The 12,899-nt window shown below is 44.3% G+C and overlaps 1 protein-coding gene across 1 annotated transcript in view; it reads left to right on the plus strand.

Annotated features, from left to right (window-relative positions):
- Positions 1-4,461: 4,461 nt before the first annotated feature.
- Positions 4,462-12,899, plus strand: part of fgf22 (fibroblast growth factor 22) — a gene marked incomplete at both ends in the record, with an annotated part of 29,309 nt that continues 20,871 nt past the window's right edge. Inside the window, one exon of the mRNA XM_080009942.1 lies at positions 4,462-4,843. Within this exon, the coding sequence (XP_079866068.1) occupies positions 4,462-4,843 (382 nt within the window). The remainder of the gene's footprint in view (positions 4,844-12,899) is intronic.

The raw sequence follows: 12,899 nt of genomic DNA on the forward strand, positions 1-12,899 counted from the left end.
CAAGGATATTGGGACTTGAAAGCAAAAGGTTTTGCATCAAGCCTGTCTTTGGTTCAGTGTGGAGCGCTGTGCTGACAGAGAGAAATCAGTGTCCGTATCTGACATTCAGACAAGGTCAAAGTTTTGTTCTTGACCTCGAGTGGAATTTGTTTTTTTCAGTAACAAATTATGCAGTATAGGGACCGATTGTATGATTTCAATTATGGGCAATTTGGGCAGAGGAAGAACAAAATGTACTGTGCTTCTTCAGGGGATTTTATTTTTCTTTCTCTTTGGGTTTCTCTCCTTCTCTCTCTTTGTGTGAGTGATTTCTCAATGAAGGAAGATTGATAGTGAATGAAACATACAGCCCTAGATGATCTTATTATTATTAAATATTATTCATGAAATGTCTTTGTTTTACATAATCTTATTGATGTATATACCCAAAGGTTAAAACAAACGAAAAAAAAAAATATTTTTTGATGTGTAAATCCAGCTGTGACACAGCTTTCAGGCCTCAAAGTTGAGAAATATTGCTTTCCATTACGGTGCTGCTAGATGCAACCTAATTCAATTAGTAAACCAGCCTGTGAAAACTCAGCTATCCAGAAAACTATTTGCATCTTTTTTTGAAGACGATGAAATAGCTTTGCGCAAACGTTGACAGAAACCACACACACCTCACACTCAAGTCTCCTCTTCATGCCGTTGTCTCTCATCTCAGTTTGGCATCATTCACCTAATACTGCCGTTCGAGTAATGCTAAGACCACTGCAAAATCTTGGAATGAGAGAAAAATAAATAGTTTAATGTATGAAGGAGGAGAGGGAAAGACAAGTGTGAAGCAGCGCATGGAGGGTGAGCCCCCCTCGAGTGGGGGCAGAGACACAGTGCGCTCTAATTGGGGGTGAAAGACTGTGACTTTTACGAAGGGTCTGTATATATCTACTCAGAGAAAAGCTTTGATGAGGAAGCTGGCAGGCACCGGCGGCCAGAACATAGCGGCAGGTTGACAGGAATGGCTTTGGGGTTGGGGTGGGAAAGAGGAACTGGGAGTTTTAGAGGCAACTGGTCTTTTTCTCACTGTTCTTTTATGGCGCTGGGGTTTAAATGGGGACTAAAGGGGGTTCGACCAAGGCTCTGGGAGCAGTTAATAAGCCGCAGGGTGTGAAGTGACTGTCGCTCTCTCAGAGCTCGCACTCCTCACGCACACGTCCAGTGCTGGACGAGCGCGTCCCGTGGTGGGACACATCCCCCAAACACCCAAATGCTGAAACAAAGGCACTTTCAAAGAGGAAGTACATGTTCACTGATAACAAGATAAGCCTGACTAGGGAACATGTGCTGGGAAGTGCCTTGCATCTCTCATCTCTCTCTTTCTATCTCTCTATCTCGCTCTCATTCCCATCTCTCTGTGTTTATCGCTCTTCCCCCATCTTGCTCTGTTTATCGCTTTCTTTGTAGCTCGGCCTTTTCCTTTTAAGCTCTCTCTCTCTCTCTTCCTTCATCTCCCTCACTCACACGCACACACACACACACACACACACACACACACACACACACACACACACACACACACACACACACACACACACACACACACACACACACACACACACACACACACACACACACACAGATCGTTGCTCAGGTTTGTTTTAAATGTAAAATAAATTCTCTGTACTTACAGCCACAGTGATGTTACAGTCAACATTTTGTTCATTGTTTTTAAAAATTGTGTCAATAATGAGACACAATTCTCTGTCTGTCACAATTCTCAAGTCTCTGTTTTGGAAATATCTTACGATATGGTGGGAACTGTGGTAACACGTATTTTTGTCAAAGTTTCCTTTTCAAGTGGAATTATGGCAGGCAGCAATATGGCAAAATTAACTTTGACAAAAAAGAAGAGAAAAAATTGAGACACGGACATCATCAGGAAGATGGTCAGGTGTAATGTTGAATGTGTGCTGACCCGTAAAATGATTAAAACTCCTTTAAATATTGTGCTGAGTACAAGTTCTCGTGAGAAAATAGACAAAGTCCACCAGATAGCTTTGACAAAGCCTTAATTCCTCTGTCACTTGTGAATTGCACTCATTCGACAGCCTGTAAAAGAGTGTGGGAAGTCACAAAAAAAGGTGTTCTTCATTTCCGCCCACTCTCACAAATCAAACAGCAAACTTCAGAGAGGGTGTTTTACCGAAACATTAACACAGGTGATCAGAGAGACTCCCGGCCTCTGGACTAACTCTGCCGACACTCTCAATCTGCCTTCAGTCCCCGACGGCTCCATGATTCAAAGCAGCGGCATGCAGAGAATAGCCCGAGTCTTAATGTGACCCATGTGTCCAATCAGGGCAGAGAGAGGAGGGAAGGAGAAGGAGGGCCACACAGGTGTCAAAAGGAGGTCTGGCAGTGTCACCAGACAAAAGTTCAAGTTAGCCGACTTTGGCTTTCCCGTTCATGTTGAGAGAAGGCAAGTGTTCATGGGGTAGAACAGGTCGGAGCAGACATCTGACCAGGGGTTGAATTGGGGGTCAAACTCTCTGATAACTTTGACAACCCATACCGTCAAAGCGGCCAAACCTGTCGCTGTACCGCAGTCCAGTGAGCCGTAGTTTGAGAAACCTTAATTCCACTACCCGCCTTTCATTTTTGTTACATGACTATTAGTATAATTACAGTATATCAAGTGATTTTCTATAAAGTTCTGTAATGTTCTCACACTCTCACTGATGTCTAAATAGATAGATAGATAGATAGATAGATAGATAGATAGATAGATAGATAGATAGATAGATAGATAGATAGATAGATAGATAGATAGATAGATAGATAGATAGATAGATAGATAGATAGATAGATAGATAGATAGATAGATAGATAGATTGATCGATAGATCAATGGATTGATAGATCGATAGATCGATAGATGATAAAACTTAAACTGGAGTCCTCCAAGCCCAAATTGCATGCTGATATTGATAAATAGGGATTTTACAGACCTTTTATGACTTTTCATTAAAAAGAAAAATACCCAAATGAGTTTTCTAAATTAGAATTGGGATCCAATCACCTCCCAAAGTCCAATTTAACCCCTGGATAGGGCTGGGAGGGGGACACACACACCACAAAACAAACTCCATCGAGCCATCTCTACAACATTGAGGATAGTAATAAAAATTTCCTCAGGTAAAAGCAAATGACTGAAAGAAATTCTCTCCTGAAACAGCGTGTGTGTTCAAAGGCTTTCCCATTCGTTTCACATGGTTATGAATGAGTGCCGTGGCCCCGCCCCTCTCTTTTCAAGCCTCCAGATGCAAGCCCTGCCCAGAATAAATTGGGCGACTCTGCCGCTGCCTCTGCAGCCGAGGGGACGGCTGGCTGATTCCAGACAGGAGAGAAAGCGAGGCCACGCACTGCTTCACTGCCCCATACAAGCACACACACACACACACACACACACACACACACACACACACACACACACACACACACACACACACACACACACACTCACACACACACACACACACACACACACACACACACACACACACACACACACACACACACTCTCTCACTCATATACAGATACCCTGTCTCACCTCTCTCTCTCTCTTTCTCTCTCTCTCTCTCTGTCTGTCTGTCACAAATCCAGCACTCTCCCTCCCTCACTCACTCCCTTACACACTCCCACTCTTCTCTATTCCTCTGCCTTGCTCTTTTTCTCCCTATCTAGCACTCACACACACACACACACACACGCACGCACGCACGCACACACACACACACACACACACACACACACACACAAACATTGAGTTGCCAACCCTCATTCAGCTCCCTCTCAGCCACGGGTCAGCAGCTGAGACAGGCACCTTACTTCACTTCAGCTGGAAAGAGCAGCGCATTGCAAGGTGCACACACTCACAGATGCACTAACACACACATAACCATACATTATACTGAAAAACATACTCACCCACACATAAGTGCAAACACCTTACAGGCAAACTCAAAAACACTTACAAACAGAGACAACACCCACATACACATCCTGGGACTCTGGAGCTCTGGAGCTGGACCTCAGACCAAGGAGGACCAAAGACCACAAACCAAGGATCAAATCTGGGGAAGATGGCACCTTTAAACAATGGATTTATAAAATGACAAGATTTAACAGAGGAGTCGATGCATAGAATCCAAAGGGGACAGAAGAATTCAAGGAGCCCATTCCACTGAGAAGACAAACGCTGTCAAGCTCATCAGTGAAAGACAAACTGCTGTCAGCCAATGTTTCCTGCGGTGCATATTGGCTAACGTCGACGTCCAGAAGACCTGGCTGTGTGTGCCATCTCCCTCCCTTCTCGCCCCAGGACTCCCACCCTTTTGCCAGCCTCTACCAGTGGGGCATCCCCCGGTCAGAAGCATGCCTACAGCTTGCGCTAGGTGCACCTTGGGAGTCTGACGCACCATGTGCAGATGGACGCCGCCCGCGGCTGGTCTCTGTCCTGACCCTGCCCCTGGCAGTGCCACTACTGCAGCCCCCCCCGCCGGGCGACCCCATCCGCCCCTGCACAGCGCGGCCTCCCTATGCCTAGCATGCTTAACCTTGCTACTGGTTACCACTGGTGTTGCCACGGGGGCCTGCCCTCCTCCTGGGGCAGGGCATGAGCCCCTCCAGGTGCTGGCGGGTGGAATCAACTGCTCTTGGACACTGGAAAGGCACACTCGCAGCTACAATCACTTGGAAGGCGACGTCCGACTACGGCGGCTCTACTCCGCCAACAAGTTCTTCCTCTGCATTGACAAAACCGGCAAGGTTGACGGCACACGGAGGAAAAACTACGCTGACAGTAAGTACTTATCACTGTGAGTTGAATACGTGTTATGTGGAACACTGTGGGGTGGGATGACCTGTGACGCTCTCATTTAAACCTTTTTATTGGGCTGTGACTTTCTTATCTAAGTGTTTTTATAGCGGTTCACATGGGTGTCCTGCGGTTATGTCAGTCACTGAGATATTTGTGTTGTATAAAGAATGTTAAGGAAGCGTTGCTAGGTAGGCAGGGAATACCCTAATTTGGATTCAGGCTCCTCATGGGAAAACCAGCACTGTGTTTACAAGAAAGCTGACTCGAGGAAAGACATTGTGCATCAGTTGGCCCATCCAAACTGGGCTTGGGAAAAAAAGTTTCAGTTACACAGAGGATTAACTTGTCAAAACTGTGTTGAAAGTACACCAGTTGTGTGGGACAGATGTAGCTGCCAGCCGAGACACAGTTGGGTTGTTTCATCCAACCCAGACACAGTCCACTTTGAGACCATTACAGACACTATGGTAGTCCTAACTCTTATTTGGCTTCTGATTTCTCTCTCTTTCTTTGTGTTATGTATGTTTGTATGTGCAAATGTTTGTGGACGCTTGCTGCCCTGTGAATTATATGCCGAAGTGCGTGCATGTGCGTCACCAATTGCTGAGCAACCGTAGCCTCACGTGTGCCTGCCATCCACTCAGCGGTAAATCTCCCTTTAGAAAGTCCTATCAGCATGGATCTCCCTTGGCCCCAACACATTACAGCGCTCAGCACCTGCTCACACAGGGCAGCGGCGCTTCAGTACGCCGTTGAAACTTAGAATGCAGTGGTGCAATTGTTGTCCCGGATTATTATTCAGGTTATTCTTCTCTTTTAGCGGTGCTGCTGTATGTGATACCTGAGAAGAGGGGTTGTTGGCAGAGTAAGCATGCCTCTTCAATGCCTCCATCAATGGGTGTCTTTCAGATGTTTGACCAGGTCAGGTCATGCCAATTCTCTGTGGTCGTGCGTTGACCTCCTCCCCCGTTACTCGCTAACTGACTGATTGACTAAATGACCGACAGGCGGACCGCATGGCCCTGGGAGACGTTTGTTGCCTTTGACGGTTATATTTATGTATTTGGTTGTTAATGCCTTTTTGCACAAGTGAGTGAGTCAGAAATTTTCCATGCCGCTACTGGGGGTCGGAGCAGCTGCTGCAGCCAGACGGCGTGCTGCCACCGCGCTGCAGATTGGATGACATTTGTTAACCTGCCGGGATTTCTCTCCTGGCAGATTCTTTAGAAGAAAAAAAAACTTCACACTTACTGGTATGAATTCAAGTTGACTTGAATTATCACCGTCAGAGTTGAAATGGTGTGCCTGTCCAAATAGGGATTTCATATTTTTAAAATTTTGTGGTAATATATGTCACCTACTATAATAATATATTACCACCAGCTTAAACCTGACAATTCAGTATTCACCTTGGCAGAAGTGTGGCAATTGCAAATTTCCGTGTTCATGGCTCTTGGAAAACACCAAAAGAGATGCATGCATGTTGAGAGACTTGTGCCGTGCCTTTCCAAGATCTTGTCAGAAGTGCTTAGTTGGTTGTACGGTGTGACTCTCCATGAAACACTGCAGTGCCCTTAAACGTAATGCCTCATGTGCTTTAGCCCTCATCCTCTCATTTCCTTCGGTGGAAAGAACGATTCTCTGTCGGCTCACACAGAGAAAGGGTGTGTACCTGCACCCTGAGCTCAACCCAGTGCCAAGCCAGTGGTCATCTCGGCCTCGCCACAAAATTTGGAAAATGGACCTGTGGTACCTTGCAGTGGGATAGATCTCATTTGGGGTAAATTTGAGGTCTCACCTTGTGTCTGCTCCAGGCTGCCGCTCTTATCACCATACGAGGATGACGCCAATCAGACTAAAAGTCTCATGACCCATAGACTGTGTCATGTTTTATTGTAATCATGACATCACAAATTGAATGATGAGTTCACACCTGCTTGCCTTTTGCATTATGCACAATTTATAAGCCCACGAAAAGTGATAGAACACAGTACACACATAAACACATGCTTGAGGTCAAACACAGCTCTATTAACACTAATATAAATACTTAGTAGCTATGGTTATATCTAAAAGTTATCCTTGCAGTGGGACTTCAGCGGAGAAGCACTTCTTCACCTGAGTCTCAGTTCCGTCTTAAATAATAATACTAAATATTACTTGTTACCTTCATTTTAAAGTAATAAGCGACTTTACAATATTACTTTCTGTGTAACGTAATGTTACTTTTTACATAACTTACTAAGTTACTTACCAAAATAATATTAATAAAACAGGTGTTATTTTTCCAGAGGGGAATGCTGGTAGTACAAGGCAAATTAGGTTGTACCGACACTACTGTACCTGTGTCTTCTACCTTCAGTAAAACGTGATCGGCAAACAAAAAGCAGAAAGCTTCTTGGGTTCGGTTCGGTCGTCAGCCCTCACCTTATGTTGTTGTGGCGTCGCAGCAGACGGGCAAACGTGTTGTTTTACACTCTACCATGTGCAGATAACGTAAAATGTTGCCCCCCCCCGGAACGAGTATTACTTGACATGGTTACTGTAATGATATTACCCACATTGTATGAGTAACTCATCATATTACTGCGTTACTGCTAAAAGGTAATTTATTACTACTTTTGAAAAGCGTTCCCCCCAACACTGATTATCTCTACTTAATCATGATATTGCCAATCAATTCCCTTGTGGAACATAGAGTAGTCAAATTCCACTTTGAATTTATAAAATAACGGCTCGAATTTTCTACCGCTATGTGTGATCCAGGTTCGCTGAGGATGGCTGCATGTTTAGGTGCTATGGGAACGCTCGACTTGAAACAGCAAACTTTGGTTATAATTTGAGGATCTGATTCCCAGTGAAGGTTGGAATAAACTCAAAAAATATGTTTATTGATCAACAAAATCAATCCCCAAAGGGGAAACTAATTTCCCACCATGCTCATTCATTACACAGACAGATATCCAGTTATTTCTCAATTCAGGTAAATTTTTCATTAAGTATGTATGTATGTATGTATGTATGTATGTATGTATGTATGTATGTATGTATGTTTGTATGTATATACGTATGTATGTATGCATGCATGTATGTGTGTCTGTATGTATGTATATTCCGTTTCGGAATTCTCCACTACATTTCAAAGCAAATATCTAAGATTTTTACTCTACTACATTTTTAACGTTGTCAGGGTAGTTTTTTTTTGTAATTGGGATTTTTATTGATATTGATATATATTTGTAAATGACCATGACACCAGCTATACTATTTTTATTTGTAAATTGTAATGAGAACTCATCTGCAGAAAACAAGGTACAGTAGCCACTTTATTATAGTATATTCTGTGATATCTGGGCATCAATTACTTTAACTTTTAATACTTTAAGAACATTCAAGAGCAAGTACTTACATATGTGTACTGAAATAGAAATGTCAATGTGTTACTTCTGCTTCCTCCTAACATGACAGAAACACACTTGGTACAGTACATAACACTGAGCTCATCAAGTACAAATACAAGATGCATTAAAGGCATACTTGATAACCTAAAAGTACGTTAAATACAGGGTACAATAAAATACACAAGCCCAAAAAGACACATTTCAATACCATATTTGGTGCTAGTGCTCACCAGATAGGCAAATACTGTAGAAGATAAAAAATACCGTAGAAGATAAGGACAAATATAGTATATGGCTTAAATACATCCCATAATGCTGTCCAGCACCCTGCCCCCCCCCCCCCCCCCCACTCTGCACACACACACACACACACACACACACACACACACACACACACACACACACACACACACTCTGTACACACAGCTCCAGAGTCCCGACAGCTCAGCCTGCTACACCCAGCCCCGGCCCCGCGCCCTCACCTCCACCCCACTCACTTTTTCCAGCCCTGACTCCCAGGCTCTCAGGTGCAAAAACAGTGGGAATTAGTCAACAGGCCCTCTGCTAATTGAGACTGGAAAATATTGTATGAATCCCAGTGGAGCAGGGGCATGGAATAGTGAAGGGAATGACTTAGAGGAACAGCGGGCGCGGCTGAGGACAAAGACCCGCACCGTAGGGAGGGAAACCCTGAAGTTAAAAGTATCAGCAACAAAAAATAATTTGTTTTGATATCTTGATTTTATGAGGAATTTAAAGAATGTTATTTTTGGACATTTACATCTAAATGCTTTTGTACAGAAATAAATGCAGCTAAAGTAAACACATCCTTTGATCACTAACAAAGGAGGGTCAGTGATTTGAAATGCATTGGTAATGAATTAGCTGCATTACTAAAGATTTGAGAGACAGTAACATGGTTTACACACACACACACACACACACACACACACACACACACACACACACACACACACACACACACACACACACACACACACACACACACACACACACACACACACACACACACGCAGCTTCCTGGGTCTTTGGGCATATTTGTTAATCAAATTAGACTGATACCCGTTCGACAAGATGGAGATAAAGCAGGATGGCTGCCACACACACACACACGCACACACACACGCACACACACGCACGCACACACGCACACACACACGCTCACACACACGCTCACACACACGCTGTATATACAAGGCCCATTGGGTCATGAATGTTACTAAAAATACTCCTAGAGGAGACACAGCCTTCAGTGCGTTGTGATGGATTGGAAAGAGGGCCTGGATGTGTTTTTCTTTTGACCTATGGTAAAGCAGCAAATGATCGAAGGGAAAAAAACACCTAAGTGTTTACAAAAGCTCCAGCGCTGCGGCGGCATCATATCCTGCCCCGGGTCATCGGTAATACCGCGCTAATTGGAGCGGGCTGCCGCCGCACAACAGCTGTGCGGACACGCCCGGCGTCACGCCCGGCAACAGCAACATTATCAATCGCAATGACCAATCGGAGGGTTAGGCTTTAGACTGCAGGGGAGAGAACAGAAGAAGTGAAAAGTATATGAATATAAATATACTTTATATAAATTTTTTTCTATACTGTATATATCCTATTATAGTGCCAAACCCATGTCCTGTACATTCCCCATTCTCCATGTTTGTTCTCCAGCCACTGAGGCCCTTTAGTCGAAGGTCCCGGCATCCAGGACATTTTTACACCTCGTTTTAAAAGACATACTGTTAAGTTTTGGGTGTGTGTGGCTGAGGGCATCAAACACTTGTGCAGCCTCCAGTTAGTGACAACTCGTTCACCAGTAGGAAATAAGGTCACTCCGCTCTGCCGCTATAATCAGAGAATGAACAGCCGTGCGGCCGCTCGGCAGCTTTTTCAGAGCCAGGGCGTGTTGTGTTTACCAAATTTCCCTTCGCTGTGCAACATCTTGCTGTTTGATGTGAGAGTTTTCCCTTCACAACCCGTTCATGAGTGTGTTTGACTTGGACAGTGCCCATACAGGAAGAAAATCTTCCACCCTGCCCGGCTGTGTTGAGGAAATTATTCAAACGTTGCACAGAGGACACTGTCACTCGCTAAAGTGGAAATGACTGATGAGAGTAAAAGAAAAAAAAAAAAAAAAAAAGATGAGAAAAGAGGATCGGCATTTGATGGGATGGTTCTTGATCGCGTCGAATAAGGGCAAAATCTGGAAAAGTGAATACGGTGCCTTTAAAAGGACCTACTCTGTATTCTCGGTGGAATCCAGACCTTGTGATTTTTGGTGGTATTTAGTAGACGCTCCCACAAACGTGCCTGAAACTAGTGAAACACACTCCAGCGGCCGACAGTATCACCCATCAGAAAATCATTTAGGAAATTACAGTAATTGTTTTATGCTCAAAACATTTTTTAAGACTCATCCTCAGAATTTGGCTGCTTCAAACCACAAAAACACTTCAGTGGTTGGAAAGAGATTCAGTGTAGCCTTTGACAGATACCAGACACTGAACCATCGGCTATCTGGCCGTCCTCTCCATAGCCTTGCTTTGAAAACAAAGCAAGCGGAGAGCAAAGACGTTAGAGAGTTTCCCTGATGTTGAAATTCCCGACGATTCCCAATAAGGGACGGATTGAGCAAAGATTGGCAAATCCAAGTAAATCAAGCCTTGACGATGCACATTCGCACCCCCCCAGGGTGGACGTTACAAAGGCAGCGTTCGGCTCCCCTTCCTGCCCCGAAAAAAGGCGTGAGAAAGTTGCATTCCGCCTTCGTCGCTCTACCTCTGCGCCGTGACTCACCGTTAATTCTGGCGGAGCTCAGATGGGGGCGGTGTGACTGGATCAACAGCTGAAGGGACAAAAAGTGGGAAGCACCTGGCCGGTGGGAAGCCTTTGGTGTTTTGTTTTGTTTTTTAATCCAGGGGAATATACATGTTAATAAGGCTGAGAGGAGGGCTGAGGCGTGCTCTGCTCAGTATTGAGGTGGAAATTAAAGGCTAGGAGCGCGTTGGAGCCCTTCCCGCTGCTCATTAGACCTTACACAAGGTTTCCTCTGGGTCATCTCAACTGAGAAGGGCTTCGTGGACAGGAGGGTGCCAGCGGGAGGGGAAAATCCCACAAATCCTGCCTTTATAACCCCGTCCAACAAGGACAGTGTCCCTGGCCCGAGTGGGAAACGATAAAAAGTCGACCCCTTGCTAGCTGTTCCTGGCACCGGGAGGCAGGGAACCGAATGAAACATCGCTCACACAGCGCGCACGCAAAGACTTACAAGCACGGTAAACATGCACGTGCACGCTCAAACCCACAGACACATATAGACACACACACACACACACACACACACACACACACACACACACAAATACACCCAGGGACAATGGCGCAAGACGTACTCAGACCGTACACATACGCTGATGCAAATTAAGTCTAGTAAAAGTAAAAGTACCACAATTACATTTCTACTTAAGTTAAAGTATATGAGTACTTGCTCGAAAATGTACTTACAGTATTACAAGTAAAAGTATTCGTCATATCCAGTGTCCTCATGTAACAGCGCCGGTAATATGGCATAAAGTGCTACCGAAGCTTTTTTTCTTTTCTTGCAGATCCTGTTTACAATTTAGCAAATAGAGTAGGAGTGGTGACATAGTCGTTTGCAAGGATATGAACCAAACTGAGGAGCAGTGTGATGGAGCTAGTCCCTGATTTTTATTTATAAAAAGGTAAATTAAAAAAACCAAAAAAAAAAAACCACACAGTAACGCGACTGTTAGAAATGATTAAAAAGTAAAACAAAGTCTATAAATGTTTTCTTTGAAGCGCATTGGTGTAAAAGTGTCAAGTCTCTGAAGAAACAGATACTACTTAACATAAGTGTACTTTAGTACAATAATAAAGTATTTTTTTACTTTCCACACACACGCACACGCACACACACACACACACACTACATGGCGCGCAGTGTGCCAGTGTCGCTCTAATTGGCCGAGCTGCTTTCAGTTCTGCTGCTGAGGTTTGATAAAAGGAGAGGAGCTTGAAATGTAGCAATTAGAAGCTAACAGCGTTTAGCCGCCTGGCTCTGCTTTTCAGAGTTCATCACAGGGTTTATGGAGTCTGACCCGGGCTCCCAGCGCCTGGAACATCCTGCTGTGGCGCAAAACAAAAGACACCCCCTCACACACTTGCTGCATCCAAACGATAAAAAGAAAGAAAAAAAACCCCAAAACATTCACCTAAGATTACCTTAAGATCTTATTCTAGACAGTTGCAGAATAAACCGTCATGGAGGAAGTGGGTTTGTGTACTTCAAATTGTCAGAGGAAGATCGTCTGTCTCGCAAAAAAAATTGGAAATGATTAAAGTGGAGTCATGCACGGCAATTCTTTTTAAGTCTCCTCCGGAATATTTTGACTTTAAAAATAACCATTACATTCGCTTCTAGTTTCCAAACTCCTTCCCGCCGGCCGACGATCGAGCGCGGTCCAAAACCTACTCCCCCGAATGATTTAGGTTCTTTATTCATCATTGTAATGAGCCACAATTCATTACAGTAGAGCGATGCAATGTTATACATGGCCTGCCAACCAGGCAGTAACTTCTCAAAATGGGAGCTGAGTTTGGCT

This window comes from Zeus faber, assembly GCF_960531495.2.
Source record: "Zeus faber genome assembly, chromosome: 1".
In the NCBI taxonomy this organism is placed as follows: domain Eukaryota; kingdom Metazoa; phylum Chordata; class Actinopteri; order Zeiformes; family Zeidae; genus Zeus; species Zeus faber.